Genomic DNA, 17,650 nt, shown 5'->3' on the forward strand with positions numbered 1-17,650 from the left:
ATGTCTAGCATGATAGCAAGAGGTACAGAAAAGACATGACATGTCAAAAACGCATAGCATTGTCCATAGCTTTCCTTTGAAACAGTGACCCATACAGTACAGTATAGTAGCTACATTACAGGATAACGGGCCTGCATCCCTGGCGTTACAGAGAACACCTCTCTCTATGAGGATAAGTCATTCATGAACATTAAATATAAGATAGCACATGGGTTCTGTACCTGTATTTGATCTTCATATTTACCTTATTTTTCACACTAAATGATCAATTCTGAAGCTTTCTATCGCCGCTGAATCTCATTACGTGATACTACGTTGCCCATACTCACATCCACCTTTTGCAGCAACACTTTCTTTTTCTCTTTTACTGTATTTTGACACTACAGGTTTGGTGACACCCACTTATCACTTACAGCTCCTCCCTCCATAAAAAAAAAGTTAAATATATGAACATTAGGCAGCACTTTTCAGTCATTGGAAATACAGCCAACAAAGCCCACCAACCTGTCAGTTATTTAAAAATAAAATAAGAACATTACAGCGTGCCGTCTACCGTATACCAGTGTTTCAGGTCTGCCAGTTCAGTCAGCTACATTACACCTCTGTCTCAGTAAACCAAAGATGTCGAGAGGATTTCATATGAAAACGTTTAGTCAGTGTTAATCACTTTTTAGTTCAGTAGAAAGTCTGGGCTTGGGTAACCAAACAGCTGAAAGTCACCCTGGTATCGTGCGTACAGTCGCCTGATGTCCCGCTTGCTGATGCCTGAGAAGTATTGCTCCACCTTCGTCCTGTTGTAGCGGGTGATGCCCGGTGGAATGGCTGGGTAGGACACCGCATGGTCGATGCCTGCAGCTTTGAGGATGTGGGGCGCGTCTTGCTCCAGTGTCTCATGGTGGCCCACCACGCTGTAGTGTATTTCGCACGGCGCGCACAACTCTGCATAAGTCACCCAGTGGATAATGTGCTCACCGAACTGCCGGTCCATGCGGTGACGGCCTTCCATGTCACCCAGGTAACGGACAAAGTCCTCAAAGTGCAGGCCGGAGGCGGTGAGGTCGCTGTCGCGGTGGATCTTGCGGTACTTACGGATGATGGCTGGGGCGATGTCATGCTTGTACCAAGGCTCGAAGCGCGGGTTTTTCACAAACTTGTCCTTGAAGGCAGAAATGAGGCGCTCAAAGGGGTCTCTCACGATGAAAAATTTAAAGTAAGTGTTCAATCTGTTGAGACAAACAAGGGTTTATGGAAAAAAATGGTTGTCATTGTAAATCCTGCTACTCGGCTCAGACAGGTCTATATTTATCACAGTGAGTCTCAACTAACCTGTGAGTAATATCCTGCGGCGTGAGTGAGGAGAGACGAGGCAGGCCGTTCTTCTCATGGTCATGAACAAGGTTTTCTGGGATCTCCTCCACAGTGGGGAATGCTCCTGCCAAAAGATAATAACATAAGTCATCAACTGAATTAACAAAATTAAACAAATATACCTTGTAACAGTGAATACACAGCACCATGTTTTATATTTTATGTCCATGTTTTACTCACTCACAAATGGTATTTATCAGCCACCCCTTCTCATTATAGTAACCATTGTCATTACCCTCGACCAACCCATACTTACCATTGAGCACAATGAGGACCTTCTTCCATTGTGTGTTGCCCACTTTAGGCGTCTGGCAGAACAAGATCTTGTGTTTGTCGCAGACAAAGATGCGGTCCAGAACAAACTTGTTGATGGAGACGTGAGTCAAATTCCTGAGGCTGCTGTTCTTGCATACAGCAGAGAGCAACTCGCCCCGACTCTCAACGACCGAGGGCCAATCCGTCACCGTAGGAACCGCTGAGGGCTGACACACACACACACCACCAATGTGACTGATAGCCTTGTTTTAATGATAGTGTTATTGCAGAGAAACATGTGATTGACTTTGATCCAGACTATGGTGTAAAATAAGTAATCTGCTGGATTAGCCACCTGATCAGATTGCCTTGGTGCTGGTTTCACTGGGTTGGAAACAGGAATGGGTTTAACCACCTTGGTGCCTGGCACTGTCCAGCTCAGACCACCGACCCTCTCTCCATAGTCTGAAATCACATATTAGAGAGGGTTGATCACATGCAACCCCTACAGCATGCCTGTAGTAAATCAACATAAGACAGAACAGCTCACCATCTACAGCTCTGAAGCTGATGAACTTGCTGACGAACATCAGGATGAGCAGCACCCAGCCGCAAGCCCCGAGGAGCAGCCAGTGGTGCCGCATCGCTTCGCCCATCAGCCGACGGCCATGGAAACAGAGAGCGACGCTCCCACCTGGACACACACACACACACACAGGCTAGCCTAGCCGTTAGCTGCTAGTTAGCTGGTCAGCAGACAACTTGATCCATGCTGGTCTTTCTCTGTGAGGTTACTTCAATGTCAAAAAACTGACAGAGCAGCAGGGCAGCCTTTGCGTCTTTACCTTCTTATTGAGTTACAGCAACTTCACAGCTGAATCAACTCTGGAGAGGAAAACTATGTGCGATGACACCGTCTCTTGCCTGCTGCGTCCGCTGCTCTTCACAACATCCGACTGCTAATAAACAAGCAGCTCCCTCTACTGGCAGCACGGTGGCACTGCTCATTTACTGCCGACACGTGTTTCCATTAGAATCCCCATTTCTGCAGTTCTTATGCTACATGGCTGCTTGACTTGATGAAGAAGCTTTAGGTGTTGTCTTCAGCATGATCACTGGGATAGGCTTAATGATGTCTTTAAACATTTAATCATGTGCTTAGAATTAGGTGAAGTCCTTTCATTTTGTGTGCATATCCACTTACAATTTGAGTAACATATAATTCTGACGCAATTTATTGAGTACTGACTAAATTGCATTCTATTCATAACATTTTAATAACCTGACCAAGCACTTTTTCCAACCCATTTGTATATAAAAAAATAAATTAAAAAAAACTTTAATGCAAGGACAGGATCATCACTGTTGAAGACATACCCAAACTGAAATAATATCCTTTTGTTGTAGAAAGGAACAAAGTCAATATCTTTGAATCATTGCTCTTTACTCTTACATGGTAGTTGCACTCCTCTTACCAAGCATGGCATGAACACCATTTGTTTTCCGGTTGAGTTGTTATAAACTTTTCAAGAATATTAGTTTAGTACAATATTTAAAGGAATAATACTCTGAAATGATTCTACTCATTAATACAAATCTAAAAACACTCAAAATATAACATTCAGTTACGTGCAGAAACAGAAATAAAGACATAAGACAAGAGGTTCTTTTTCTTTCATTTATTCGACTTGCAGAGTTTAGTTTTCATCAACATTGACTGTCTGCAGACCTGTGGGGAAAAAAAGAGGCAAAAGATTAATTAAATGTCTTGACTGCTTTAGTAGGCGAATGACAGGTGTCTGTTAGCGGCGTATTTACCTTTGCATGTGGTGACAGGAACGTATGTGACGAGGGTGTACAGTTTGTTAGGGGAGTCCTCGTCCTCATTACGCTTCCTGGACAGTCGTACGCGCATCCTGTAGGGCACGTTTCTGCAAAGTACACACAAAATGGAGTTACAATCATAACTAAATACAATCTATTTAATATGTTGCCACAACTGTAATGTTGGTCAGCAGATGTGTCATGGCTTGTCTTGAAATTTCCATCCCAAAAAAAAAAAGTAATGTTAATTTCTCTGTGATTAATGTAAATTTGTATGAGTCGACCATCTCCAGCTTGTTGATATTTCTCCTTTTTTTCCAAATTTTCAAAGCAACTGAACATGATATGAATTTGACAGTATTGAATCAGAGCAGAGTGACAACTCCAATCATCTTATAAATTCATTATGCACAGCGTCAGAGTATGTTCACTTTCTACACATTAAAAACCATAAACCACTGTGACATCTCAGTACAAAAAGCCACATTTGCCACTGCGAAATGTATTTTCTAAAATGCAATTGCCCCTTGCTGGCAAAAGAAGTCCATAAAAACAAACAGCTGCAACCGCTGCAAGAGTTATGCAACTGCTAGTATTACAATGACAGGAGTTAATTGTTTGCTAGTTTATTTCCATTTTGGTTGCATCTTTTAATATCTGTCCCTCTTCTTAATTCAAGCCGGTGGCTTTCACTTATGAAAAGTGTAAGAGGTAAATATCAGACAAAAAACCCCCCAAAAACACACCTTTTTCTATATTAAGCAGTCTCAGAGAAACCCTATACAAACTATGCCCGTCCCTGCACCAATAAACTATTACGAGCAGGAGAACGCAAAGTGAGATTAAGTTTAATTCTCATGGACAGTCATTCATTTTATGAGGGGGGGAAAAAAAGTCTTATCACAGTATGTTATGACTAAATTTGCTGTGCATTTTCGCTCAGACATGAGTGTCATCTCACCTGACGCCCTTGCTCCACACTGCCTTGTTGAGGCGAGTGTCAATGCGGACATCAGGAGTTCCCATCTCCTTCACGGCGAACTTGCGGATCTCCTTGATGGCGCGGGGAGCCCTCTTCTTGAAACCCCTGAAGGAAGACATCATTAATCTCCCCGAATAGATCAAATCCAGTACTCGTATGCTCATTTTGTCATTTGTCAAACAATACTTTTACATTTTTGAGCAGATAGAAGTTTTTAACTGTTAATTGCATCTTGATTTTCTGGGTAAAACAATTTAAAAAAAGACGCATTGGACAATTTGATAAGCATGTGTCACAATACAACTAACTGCTGTGCATTAGTGGGCCTTAAACACACATTTCCAGAGCCTAATGTCTCCTTGCTGTACTCACACTCCATGGATACGCTTGTGGACGTTGATGGTGTACTCTCTGGTCACCACCTCGTTGATGGCTGAACGCCCCTTCTTTTTCTCTCCTTTCTTAGTAGGGGCCATCTAGAAACAACACACATGGATCACTGATTACACATATGAATGCGGTTGCAAGTGTTGACGTTGCAATCACCGGAGTACTATGGCAAAAAGGCACCATCAGTTAAACTTGGAAGACTTGAAACCCGCAGCTTTTAAACAACCACTAGTGCTTCAAGTTAGAAACAATGTAACACTCTTTTTAGCTAAAAGAATAAGGGCACTGGACAAGCCGGTGAATTGAAGCCATTATGGTGGAACCAATGCCGTAACGTTCTTCTCCTTTAAATGTCTTTAAATACGTTATACCCCGTCAAAAACCATAAATGAAGGACAGTGAAACACTAATATGTAAGTTTATTGAAAATGCCCGGTCAGAGTTGTCTCTAATAAGGCAGGATGGTGTTAGATTGTAGAACTATAATTTCCGAAAAAATACTCACTTTGACTTGTAGTTGAGGCGGAAGTCGGAAGGACGGACCAAAAGCAGAGAATTGTGGGTAAAAGGAAACCGGTCCGTTTTATATGATGTTCGTCAACAACAAATGGAGGAATAAAGGTTCCGAGAGCAGACGTTGCCAATGTGAGTTTATTAGGATTTTTGAGAAACTCTAGACAAGGATATGTACACTTTATAAACAAAGCATGGAACAGAATATAATATATATATATATATATATATATATATAATATATATATATATATATAACATAATATATAACATATATATAATATATATAACATATATATATATATATATAACATAATATATATATAAAACATATATATATATATAAAACATATATATACATATATATAACATATATATATAACATATATATATATATAACAAATATATATATTCTGCTTATGTGACTTATGGCCATTGCATCCCAACAAAAAGTGATTAATTGAACAAGGCTTCGACAAAGTTTAAGACAGACAATAAAAGGTATTTCAACAATTCACAGTAAAATAGATGATTTATTTCGTTTGTTAGGCTTATGAGGTCTGCAACCAGTTATGATACACCAGATCTATTCTTGTCTCAAGTCTTCATCAAACCTTAGATATATTGCGCGAAAGCTGTAATTTTAAAAGATATACAATTGTGTGTTTCCTCAGACTGTCTGTCAAAGTTTAGAAAAAACAGCAACCCTAAGGAGGTTGTGGTTATATTTCAAATTCAGCACTTACCTGAAAATACAAATGTTTGCATCTCGTTGCTGCCCTCGTAGCTCACTGTGGCACTTTAATAAGACAGTCCTGATAAACCAGCTCTACATTTAATTCCTCAAGGTCCAAAGCTGCTCTTATTTGGTAAAATGTCATTACAATGTGAAAATGTCATTCTACATTTATTTTTCAGTAAAAAAAAAAAAATACAGCTTTAAAATCAGATATCACTTGCACATCTCAAAATTGACCTTGAACCTTAGACAAAATAAATATGTAGTAGGAAAAGAGTTGCGGTCAGACTTTAAGATAGGGGGCTACTTCAGAGCCCACTCTCTCCATGTCTGTAATGTCACTTAGATTTCAAGTCACAGTTGCATGGCCGGGAGGAGGTGTCATGTTGAATCCGGGTCTCTAAGATAATAGCCTTTTCCCCATTCCAATTAAGTTCTGTAAATTGCTCAGTGCAACACTGAAGCTGGTTTGTCCATTGATTTGTGTCCAAGCACTCACAGCATGCATGGCCTGCACTTTTCAAGTGTCATTTGTTGAACTAAGAGGGATGATACATTCACCTCCCAGAGGTTCAGTTTATCCACCTGTACAAGTCTTTTTATTGGAACTCTGGATGGTCAACCACTGGAACTCAGAAACATGACGTGAAACTCAAATTATTTATCCTTTGTCATTTTTTTTTTTTTTTAAACTAAGCAGTATATTGTCTTTCACCTACTGGGGATATTTTGGCTCCTTTTTGGATGGTGTGGGCTGGTGAACGTTAAGGAGAGGAAATCCACATGGCAGTGTTGGAGGTCTGGTACGCTGCAGTCTACAGTGTGCTCTGCACTCACTTCAGTTCATTTCAGGTAGACATTGCCAAACCATTCAAAACAAATACATCAAGCAAAAAGCAATAACGTCTGCAAAGACTAACATTTGTAACAAATTACATTCAATGAAGGAATAGTTTGGCAGTGCTTATTTGTGAGAAATCTTCATTCAAGTCCCTGCAGGATGTTTCAGTGTTGTTGGTCAGTAAGAATCTGCAGCAAATTCTTTAGATTTGCTCTGCAGATACTTTGTAATATGACCTAAACAAAAGTAGCAATAACATCAAGCGTCACATGATTTCAAGGCTGAAAAGTAACTTCATACAAAGCAAAAGACCCGTTCCAAAAATCAACATCTAACCATTTTAATGCACAGTCGTAGCAACCAATGCACAATAAACAAAAACAAAATAGACACTTGAACTTGGTTAGGCAAGTGAAACTGACAATTAAAAAGCTGCTCTAAAACTTTGCAATGCACAAAAAACAAAGTCATTTTAGGTGGGTTTTATGCGTCTCATAGATGGTTCATGACACACCTCCATAGGCTTGAATGTCCAGTAGTCTATGGCACAGCACGTGCAGATCATCCGAAACATGTGAAGCATAACTTAGTAAGATTCACAATTTTGCCGTTTTCTTTTATTTCATCTCATGACTAAAAATGCTGTTATGAAATGAAACGGGAAGAGTCAGACGTGTTCACTTTCATGTTTCTGACTAATCGAAACCCATTTCTCTTAGGACACACACACCTCAGGCTGTGCTGTGCTGAGCTTACTACTGCCAGCTGGAGCGACCTCGGCCGCTGGTGCTGACCCACCGTCGGACCGTTCTGGGCCCGCGGCCTGGCTGGCCATTGTCCTTCTGAAGAGACGCATGCTCATCTGCAGCAGCTCGTTGTCTACCACAGGCGTAGTGGGGTACTGCTTGGTTAGGCCCTGAAGAAGGAGAAGCAGATTTAAACACATCTTTCTTGACAATGCAGTTGCAAGGTCAGCATATATAAATGACGTCCAGAGAAACCGATGCGAATATTCCGGTCAGTGATTGGACGATATCTACCTTGTCATTTTTTAACAGCTGCCGGCGGATGGCGAAGTCCCTGCGGGCACACAGGGCCTTGCAGCAGGGCCCAAGGTTTCTCAGCAAACCTGCCCTCTCCACCCGCCTGTTGAGGGCCGCCATATTCAGAGCACCCAGGTCATGCTCAAACAGCTTGTCAGCATCTGGCAGGGCAGAGTTGGAACAGTTTTAGACAAATGGATCACACAAATAAAATTAAACACAATCAAATTCTAGATAAAGAATACATACTGTACAATAATGTCTGTTGTCATATTAATAATTAATTGTGATCTTAATAACTTGCTGATTTAAATACCATGTTACCAATGTAAAATAAAAGAAACATAAGGAAGGCAAAAATAACAAGCATTGGTGTTAAATGCTAAATATGTCCAAACTCTCACCTTTGGGGTCGTCCAGCTCAGACTTGCACACCTCTCTGACTTGCTCCAGGAGTTCAGGCCCAGCGAGGCGCTTGGAGATTCCCGCCCTAAGAAGCACGGCCCCTGGGGTGAACCGGAGCAACGCTGCCCCTGCTGCCCGGGGTTCCTGCTTCGTTTTGGGCATCAGGCTGGACCAGTCCACATCAATGACATCCAGAGGACCTGTCGACACATGGCATCGATTTAAAAAATAAAAAAAAAAAAAAAGCTTCTGAGTAGTGTACTTATATTATTTCTTTAAAAGAGTTTCCAATGAAATTATGAATTTCAAAATCGCTCAGATTATCCAAAGATGATAAAACAGTTTGGGAATTTAAAAAAGGAATTGAACCAATCAATCGCTCAAGCAGAAATAATTGAATAATTCTCCTGGTACCTGTAATTTTTTCATCGTCTTGCTGATCCTCTTTTTTCTGGCTGTCAGCCAGAATTTCATCCAGCTCATCATCACTGATTGGTTCATACTCCTCCCCCACAGATGCGACAGACTGGCCATCGTCTTCTTTGCCATCATCGTCTCCTGAGAACACAAAGATAGCTTTAAATCCATGTTGGAAGTTTGGAAAGAAAGCGACAAAATAAAGCGTCGGTGTTTTGATCTTCTTACCATCGATGCTGTCCGTCTTCTCCAGCTCCCGTTGCTCACCCATGAGATGGTGACTGTTGCTCGGTTTCTCTGGCTCTGGAGGGCTGAAGGCTTCTCTTGGCAGCAGAGGCTCATAGTCGCTCCTCTCCTGTCTCATAAGGTCCCCTCGCAGGTCTCCCCTCAAGTCACCCCTTAGGTCACCTCGTCCTGGGGCCCTGGGGTCCCCGTGGGGCGGTAGGTCCATCATCATCATCCTCTCCCTCTCTCGATCGCCGCCTCGGTCACCTCTACTGTCTCTCTCCCGCTCCCTCTCCCGCTCTCTTTCCCGCTCCCGCTCGTGCTGCTGAATGAGTCCTTCAGGGAGTAAGCGTTCCCTGTCCCTGATGTCCCGCTCTCTCAGGAGTGGTTCCCGGCCAGGACGCATCAGTAGGGGCTCCCGCCCCCTGCTAGGCCAGTCCCTAGGTTCAGGCTCCCAGTCTCTCTGCGGTTGTAGGGGCTGTTGGAGGAGCAGGGGCTGCTGCTGCTGCTGCTGCTGCTGCTGCTGCTGCTGCTGCTGCGGTTGCTGCTGCTGAGGCCGGAGGTCCTTTCGGTCTCGTTCCCGCTCAAACGGCTCCCTCTCTCTCTCCCGTTCTCGACTGTCATAGGAGCCGGCGCGGGACCTGGCCTGCCTCTCAGAGTCAGGGGAGCTGCGCCTGGAGCTGTGGCTGTGTGAATCCTGCCGGTCTGTAAGACAGTGGAGACATACGAGTTGAGCTGGGATCAGAGTTCAGTCTTTCAGTTAAGCATGATCTTGTCAGTAACATTTACAAAAAGTTTATGGTTGAATGTAGTGTCAAGATGTGAGTGTTTATCTACCTGAGGAGGTGCTGCGACTGGGCTCTCCTCTCTTCAACTGGTCAATTCGAGACTTCCTCTCAACCCCTGGAGGCTCACTCACGACTGGCCTCTCTCTTTCCCTTTCCCTCTCTCGGTCCCGGGAGTTGGCGCCCTGCAGCCTGCCCCGGCGGGGTCGTTGACCTTGGGGGTCTTCTCGGTGAGCCGACTCGTTGGAGGGTGAGCGCAGGCGTCTGGAGGATGTGCGGCTCTGGTTGCTCCCCATGCTGCTGCTGCGCGTCTGCTCCGGGGGAAGTTTGCGGAGCAGGGGCTGGGACATGAGGGGCTGCGGAGTCAGAGTCGGCAGCAGCATCGGAGGATCTTGGGGGAGCAGAGGGGCGATGGGAGGAGGGTGGCACCGCTCCCTGTCCCTGCCCACTCTGGGACCACCACCTCTCTTAAGTGGCTCAGCCGGAGCAGGTGGAGCTTGTGTTTCCAGTGGTACTGCTCGGTCTGTGACATCGTCATCTGACCAGTCACTGAAGTTGTCCATTTTGGCCAGAGGAGAAGGCTCTATGTTGCCTCCGGTACCACGGTTATCAGGCCTCATAGACGGAGGTGGCGTCCTGGGCCCTCGCTTCCTCTTATTATGTGGCTGAGGGGCAGATAAATCCTCGTCTGACACATCAGATTCACCTTCTCGTGACCGTTTCCTCTTTCGATCAAGCGCCTTCTTCTTGGCTCCTTTCTTGGGCGAGTGTATGGGTGGAGGACCCTCTATAGCGCTGCTGGTTGGGGGCTCGGACTTGAAACGATCTCCCGCACCTGCCAGAATGGTGCCACCGCCGACCTCCTCTTCCTTGCGACCCTTCTTTAGTCCCTTCCTCTGAGCCTTTGTCTTCTTTTTACCTTCCTCATGGGACTGGGAGCCAGCGGTGTCTCTGTCTTCGCTGCCAGTGGCGAGGGCTGACGGAGGGGGCGGCGGCGGGGGCGGCGTGGACTCTCGCTGGTCTCTGCCTCTGCCACGGGAGTCAGACGGGGTGTCGGCAATTGGCTCTCCTCGTCTGTCGCCTCCCCTGCTCCGCTCCCCACGAGGTTCTGGGTCCTCGTGGCGGCTGCGTGCCTCCCTTTTGTCCACGGCTCCTCTGCGCTCCTCATCCTTCCAGTGACTGGGCTTCTCATCGGTCGGAGCAGCACTCGGTGGAGACCGCAACAAGGGCTCCTGGGGCCGCACCACCTGGCTCAGCATGCGGTTTTTGTCAGCACCTGCACATGAACAGTCACATACCACACTCAGTACTTTTTAAGCATTAAAGCAATCATTCTCATATCAGCTTTGACAACAACAGCTTATCCGTGCCATTTCAGCTATCAGTTGAGGCTCTTCATTGGAAGTCACCACCATAACAGGATTAACAGTTTATTTCCCTTGAATCATTTTTTGGGGTATTTGCAGTATATGATCGGTGCATTCCCCAATAAACACGAGTGTGTCCTTGCAAAAAGAATTCCCCTACTGTCAGGTGGATGCAGACACACTGGGCTGGGGAGGAGGGGTTGAGGGTGGAGCTTGGCCTGCCCTCGGCCAATTGGGCGCTCACTTTTCTCTTCCGCACTGTTGTAGCCGTCGCTGTCTGCGGGACTGAGATCCCGAGTCGCTCGCTTGGGCGAGGCTCTGGGGCTCGGGCTGCTCTCCACCCGGGGCCTCTTGCGACTAAAAAGGGAGAGAGGAGGAGAATTATTTCTATTTTACATGCTGGTATTTGAGGAGCAGCACACTCATGGCTTCATAACTATTGGGATATTTGTATGTAAATGTACAATATAAACTTTTACAGTTGGAATACTAAAGATGAGGCAATGAAAACTGATTTTAAACTAAACTCTGGGATAAATTTAGTCGGCTGATACTTGCCTCGTCTTGCGGTCATCCCGGGTGTCTCTGACGGCCCGGTATTTGTATGTCCCTTGGGTCATCTCTCCTCTCCCGCCTTTCCTCTCGTCCTCTCTCTCGCTCCTCCCATTCCCGCTGCCTCTCTCTGTCCCGTTGCTCCCGCTGCTCCCTCTCTCGCTCTCTCTCCCTCTCCCTCTCTCGCTCCTTCCTCTCCCTTTCCCTCTCCCGTTCCTCCCTCTCTCGCTCGCGCTCCTCACGCTCCCTTTCCCTCTCTCGCTCTCTCTCCCTCTCTCGTTCCCGCTCCCGCTCTCTCTCCCTGACTCGCTCCCTCTCCAACTCCTTCTCTCGCTCCTTTTCCCTCTCCCTCTCTCTGTCCTTCTCTTTCTCCCTCTCTCTCTCCCGCTCCCTGTCCCGCTCCCTGTCTCTCTCTCGCTCCCGGTCACGGGTCCTGTCGTCTCTTCTCTCCTCTGTTCTGTCTGTCCTGCGGTCATCCCTCCTCTCCTCCCTCTCGGACTCATCTGATCTCCCCTGGTGTCTATTTGGGGAGGCTGCTCTTTGATCTGGGGAAACAATGTTAAAAAGCTTAGCCAAACAAATTTTAGATGAAATACATTCTAGATGTTTTTTGATGTCGTGCAGGCCTAAAATAAAGCAAATCCTCACCACCACCTCTCTCTCGGTTGTCTCTGCGATCCCGCTCTCCGTGCCCTCCTCTCCTGTCGTATGACGAGTCTCTGGCCTGCTCTCCTCTCCGGTCACCCTCATAGCGATCTCTGTCTGAGCCCCTCTCAGAGCTCTTTTCTGTAGCGCTGCGATCTGTGCTCCTCTCTACACTCCGCTCACGCACCGCGCTGCTCCGTGACTCCCAGTTGTCATGGCTGCTCTCCAGTTGGGAACCCCGGGAGTTCCTGTTTGAGCCTGAAAGGAAATAAAAGGGGAAAAAGACAAGGGGAAACTTTAATGTGCTGTAAATAAGGCCTAAAAAGCTCCTTGTTACTAAAGATTTCCTTATGGCCACAAATAAAACAAACTCTGGAAAAAAAGAAAAAGGCTTAATGTGAGGTCAGTTCTTGCCTTTATCAGTAGTTTCATTAGCACGCCCTCTCCCTCGTCCGTTTCTCTCAGTTCTGTCTGTCCGGTTCTCCGCCCTTCCTTCAGCTCTCCCTCCATCTTCTCGTCCATGACCTCTCCCATAACTCCTGTCCTCCTGAGCCGGTTCCTCCTTCCTGTGGGTGTCAGTCCTCTCCCTCTCTCTCTCCTTTTCTCGCTCTCTGTCCTTCTCCCTCTCCTTCTCCCGGTCCCTCTCTCGTTCCCGTTCGCGGTCACGACGCTCCAGCGACTCTCGACTGGAGCGGGTCTCTGCTCTGCTCTCTCTGGAGTCCTTTACGTCCTTGGTGTCTCGATGGTCACGAGAGTCTCGAGTTGTTTCCCTTCCTCGGTCGCGACCTTCCCGTCGCTCACGAGCCTCTCTGGTCTCCCGGTCATCGCGAGCGTCCCGTGATGAGACCTGCTCAGAGTCATAGTCCCGATCATCGCGTTCTTTTTCTCGCTTGCTGCGGCTTTCTGTTTATAAGAGAGACCCAAAGTTTAACAACAAATTATGTTAAATACAATTGCTTAATTGATCAGAACTGTTGCAATTTTACGCGTCTATTGTATGTCAATCTGAAGAAGGACTTGGGGGATGACTTTTATTCACTACTAGCAGACACTTAGAAGTGACACTTAACACTAAATGAAAATCACAAATGATTTTGTCAACATTTGGGCCTATTATGACTATTTCATAAGAAACCTTTTATTCTTCTGTGTCGAAAACCACTGGTAGTTTTCAATGTGTTAAATTGAATTTGTTAAATATGGTAAACAAGATCAACTATAAGAGAAACAAGAAAAACACAGTACTAGAACATAAAGTTACCATCTCTGCGCTCATGCCTGCGCTCCTGAGCAGGCGGACTCCTCTCTCTTTCACCACGGCTCCTCTCGCGGCCCCTTGAGCGGCGCTGGCTGGGGCTCGATCTGTCGGATCGGCGGTGGGGAGAGGAGGCGCTGTGGGAGGCGGGAGGTGATCGGGAGCGCCGGGAGCTAGGAGGGGAGGAGGCAGACGTCGGGGCTGCTGTGCTCCGGTGGTAGGTGGGAGAGGACGAGCGCCGGCGACGAGGAGACGAAGAGTGCCGCTGGGCAGAGGAACCCGAGTGGGAGGAGGGGGAGTGGTGGCGTGGAGGAGTGGGGGTGTGCTGGTGGCGTGGAGGAGAGGGTGACCTGCATGGGAAAAATGACAGTTATTTACTGATTAAACCATACTGCTATACCAAATAATACCAACAGACAGACTAGTTTCGAGTGGTAGTTTTATAGTGATCAGTTGTGCTTACCTGCGAGGAGGGGAGACCAGTGCAGGGGTCTTATGGGACGACGCTTTAGGAGAGGTGGATTTCTTCCTGGCTGGGGGTGAAGTGCCCCTGGACGGAGATGACACACTACCGGAACGCTCCTCTGATGTCATTGACCGCTTGGCCTTGTGGGAACTGTTTGATCGGTCCCTATGTTCAAAAAGAGGATCCTTAGTTAATTGACCACAAATAACCATAATAAGAAGAATTAGCTTAATGTGGATTACACCATGACTTCGATCCCCACTTTACCTGCGTTTCTCCTTCTTCTCTTTATGTTTTTCTGTATCTCGCCCCCGATCTTTCGCCTCCTTCTGCTTCTCCTCAGACTTCTCCTTGTTCTTGTGCTTGCCTTTGTGTTTCTTCCCAATTACAGGAATATCTAGAGGGACTGGGGGAGGAGGACTGGGGGTCCGGGGCCCTTTCTTCTTACTGTGGCTCCCTTTTGAAGGCCTAGACGGAAGAGGATAAAATCATTCTCAATCAGTTCTTGCTTCCCAAATGGCCTTAATTTCCACCAAATTTCAGTGAAAACTGTGGTTAATGAGACAATCCTTTGTTTGAAAAAAACAAAACACTGCAAACCCAGACTCTTACCTGGTAGATTCTGAAACAGGGGAGGGCACTAGTGCCTTCTTCTCTTTCTTCCCAGAGCCTGGGCCTTTGGTTCCACTTTTGTGTTTTGGGGATCCACTTGACTTCCTAGATGAGGGTGAGTCTTGCTTGCTTAGCGGCTCTGGGGAGGCCTGAGGGACAGAGACAACAGATAAAGATGAAATTAAAATCACAGTCCATCCTACAGACAGCTGCTCTCCTGGAAGTACAGATGCTGTAGAGAACACTTGCTGGCTAAATAAAAAAAAAAACATTCTCTTCTTTGTAATCCAAACAATGGCAGTAAGAAGTTACTTACCTTCGGCATGACGGTGGCTCTTGCTTTGGTGGGGGTCTCATCTTTCTTGATAACAATCTCCTCCCTCTTGTCCAAGTTTTCCTGCTCCAATTTCATCAGCTCACGCTGAATCTTCTGTCGCTTCATTTCAAGTGATAACTCGTAGTCGTAGTCTCCGATATCTGAGTCTTAAATAAAAAATATATATATTTCTATAGAAAACTCAAAATATTAGAGCATGTCATGTCAAAGCCCACATTGAGGATATTTAGTTATTTACAAATCAAAAAAAAAAAAATCATCCGGTCACTCGTCCTTAAAACTTGAGTCAAACAAGCTAACCTTCACTGGCAGGGGTGCGCTCCTTTGTGATCTTTATATCCTCCTTTTCCCTGTGTCGGCCTCTGGAGGAGTCTCTCTGCTGTAGGTGGATACGCACGCAGATGTTAGAACGGCATCCACACTCTTCCTGTGCTTATTCTATATAGGCTACATGTGTTGCATTTCCAGGTTGAAAACAACAATTCAAATCCCAAGTCAAAAACAGAATCAGGGTCAGTGTTGGCCCCAGAACCATTTCCTTTATCTTAAAACCAGTCATCATGTACACATTTAGACAATATATTACTTCTTAAATACTGAGAGAGTGAAGGAGTAGAGAACTCACTCTCTCTGTGGGGGATGTGGGCTCGTCTAGGTCTCGCTTCAAGTTTTCTGGGTCAACATCCTGTCTTTTATTCTTCATCCTCTCCCGCAGATCACCTGTGGGTCTCTCGGCTGACCTGCTCCATTAAGACATGCACGTACATAAATACACACAACTTATGCGTCAACAAAGCTGTGGATAATAAGACATTTGTTTTGATGTGAGCAAGACCACAAAAAACAGCAATTTAAAAAATGAATAGAAATCATGGGTCCCAAAACTAAAATCCAGAAAATCATACCAAAATAAATTAAAACAAGCCACCTTACCGGCTGAAGCTAAATCCTTTGCCTCGTGGCTGAGTTCCATGTGTATAGCGACAAGTGTTGCCGTAACTGCAATTCCCGGTCTTCAGCCAATTTCTGCAGTGACTCTGAAAGACACATACAAATTAGCCTGATGAAAGACAGAAAAATCCACTAAATTGAGACATCACACGAATGATACAACAAGTTCAGTGGAACACAAAACATATTTCGTCAGGCTTCTAAAAAAAAAAAAAAAAAAAAAAAAAAAAAAAAAAAAGGTGCGTACAGGACCCCTAAGTGGGTAACTGGATCACAATCTCTGTTGCAGGAGCACAGGTTTGTCTTATGGAAGTATTTTGCACTATTAGGTTATACATACATCAGCAGCATTACTCCCAGTGCTGGGGCCAAGTCTTTCAAACACACTGGGCCGGCGGGAGGGGGCGGCGGGGTTGCTGGTGCTGCTGGTCGTGGTGCTGCTGCTGCTGCTGCTATCAGATATGGTTTTTGAATTCTCCACTGTTACCTTCCGCCTGATCTTGGACATTCTGCAGGACTGGGAAAAAATGACAAACAATGCTTATTGAAATGTCAATGATTAATCAGCAGAACAACACTGCACAGAATAAGACATGAGGATGAATGTTTAAAAAATAAATAAAAAAAAGTACATAACATTATATTGAGACCCTGAGCCTTAGCACTTATTGTATTCGTATTAGTTTGTTGCACTTATTGTATTCGGATTAGTCATTTTCTGCACTGTTCTTATGCTCTTAGATGCTTGTTTAAGAAAGGAGATGCACTTATGACTTCTGGTGACTAGTAGTTCTCTTGAATACCTATGTTGAATACACTTATTGTAAGTCGCTTTGGATAAAAGCACCTGCTAAATGACTGTATTGTAATGTAATGTATATAAAGAGCTAATGGAGTAACCTGCAAGCAGAATAAATCAGTGTCCCATATTAAATAACAGTTATTGATCTAAAGCCTTTTCAAGGATATATCACTACATAATGACAATAAAGACCAGTTTAATAAAACTTTGCTCCACCAAAATACCTTTGCAGTGTGATTACACTGCCAGGCCTAATTCCATTCATTCTGGATCAGATATGCTGCCACACCTTTTATATTGCGACTAATAATCTAAGTCTAGCAATCTTCTTGAAAGATTGTAATGCATATTTGGCTGCCTGCAGTTATACAACAGATGGCAACACATTCAAAACATAAACACATGCAAATGTGTCTTGGCCTCTTGTTGTCTATGCAGCTGCTCCTAGCGAGCATGCTACATTAGCTCCCATTTCCACGCTCTCCTACACTATTGTACATGCTTTTGTTTCAATGTTTTACATGCATGTGAGATTGGACCGTTCAGCCCGTTAATGACTGACTGCCTCGTGCTGAAAAACACACAAACATAGGTCGGATAATGCTACAGTGAGTCAACCAAAGAGCTAATGACTTCATGTTGTAGCTTAGCGCAGGGCCTTCCAGCTGCCTTTAGTCACGTGCTTGTTGGATATTGTAGCCAACAAAAAAAATAAAAATCAGTCTTACCCAAGATATTTTTTCGGCGTCGCATCTACTTAAGTCGTGGCGGTGGATTCAGCACTCGTAGAAATAACAAGGCTTATTATTTAAAGTCGGAGGCAGAAACTGCCATTGGTCCCTTCATGGTGGCGGAGGGTGAGCGTTTGCCATTCTT

The 17,650-nt window shown here is 45.2% G+C and overlaps 3 protein-coding genes across 4 annotated transcripts; all 3 read right to left on the bottom strand.

The window, feature by feature from the left end:
* Positions 1-239: 239 nt before the first annotated feature.
* chst10 (carbohydrate sulfotransferase 10) lies at positions 240-2,589 on the bottom strand. Of its 2 annotated transcripts, XM_054623741.1 has the most exons (6): positions 2,469-2,589; positions 2,174-2,317; positions 1,979-2,088; positions 1,625-1,850; positions 1,327-1,432; positions 240-1,223 (listed from the first exon to the last, which is right to left on the bottom strand). In XM_054623741.1, exons 2-6 carry the CDS (start codon positions 2,277-2,279, stop codon positions 671-673), a joined length of 1,101 nt encoding a protein of 366 aa, XP_054479716.1. In that variant the 5' UTR covers positions 2,280-2,317; positions 2,469-2,589; the 3' UTR covers positions 240-670. The 2 variants fall into 2 exon arrangements, with proteins under 2 accessions (XP_054479716.1, XP_054479715.1); XM_054623740.1 differs by having other exon boundaries at positions 2,174-2,589.
* Positions 2,590-3,287: 698 nt separating this feature from the next.
* Positions 3,288-5,433, bottom strand: rpl31 (ribosomal protein L31). Its single transcript, XM_054623743.1, has 5 exons — positions 5,325-5,433; positions 4,802-4,905; positions 4,409-4,534; positions 3,442-3,554; positions 3,288-3,352 (listed from the first exon to the last, which is right to left on the bottom strand). The coding sequence occupies exons 2-5, from the start codon at positions 4,903-4,905 to the stop codon at positions 3,321-3,323; spliced, it is 375 nt and encodes a 124-aa protein (XP_054479718.1). The 5' UTR covers positions 5,325-5,433; the 3' UTR covers positions 3,288-3,320.
* Positions 5,434-5,754: 321 nt separating this feature from the next.
* On the bottom strand, positions 5,755-17,650 carry zc3h13 (zinc finger CCCH-type containing 13). The gene is given in 21 exon segments (XM_054623744.1): positions 5,755-7,828; positions 7,953-8,116; positions 8,360-8,560; positions 8,775-8,918; positions 9,006-9,707; positions 9,840-11,063; positions 11,315-11,511; positions 11,713-11,741; positions 11,743-12,251; positions 12,361-12,609; positions 12,766-13,254; positions 13,613-13,956; positions 14,070-14,237; positions 14,340-14,540; positions 14,685-14,833; positions 15,001-15,167; positions 15,322-15,400; positions 15,647-15,761; positions 15,955-16,058; positions 16,313-16,489; positions 17,503-17,650. Coding segments are annotated over 20 exon segments (5,604 nt in total). The 5' UTR covers positions 16,481-16,489; positions 17,503-17,650; the 3' UTR covers positions 5,755-7,627.

This window comes from Anoplopoma fimbria, chromosome 22, assembly GCF_027596085.1.
Source record: "Anoplopoma fimbria isolate UVic2021 breed Golden Eagle Sablefish chromosome 22, Afim_UVic_2022, whole genome shotgun sequence".
NCBI lineage: Eukaryota > Metazoa > Chordata > Actinopteri > Perciformes > Anoplopomatidae > Anoplopoma > Anoplopoma fimbria.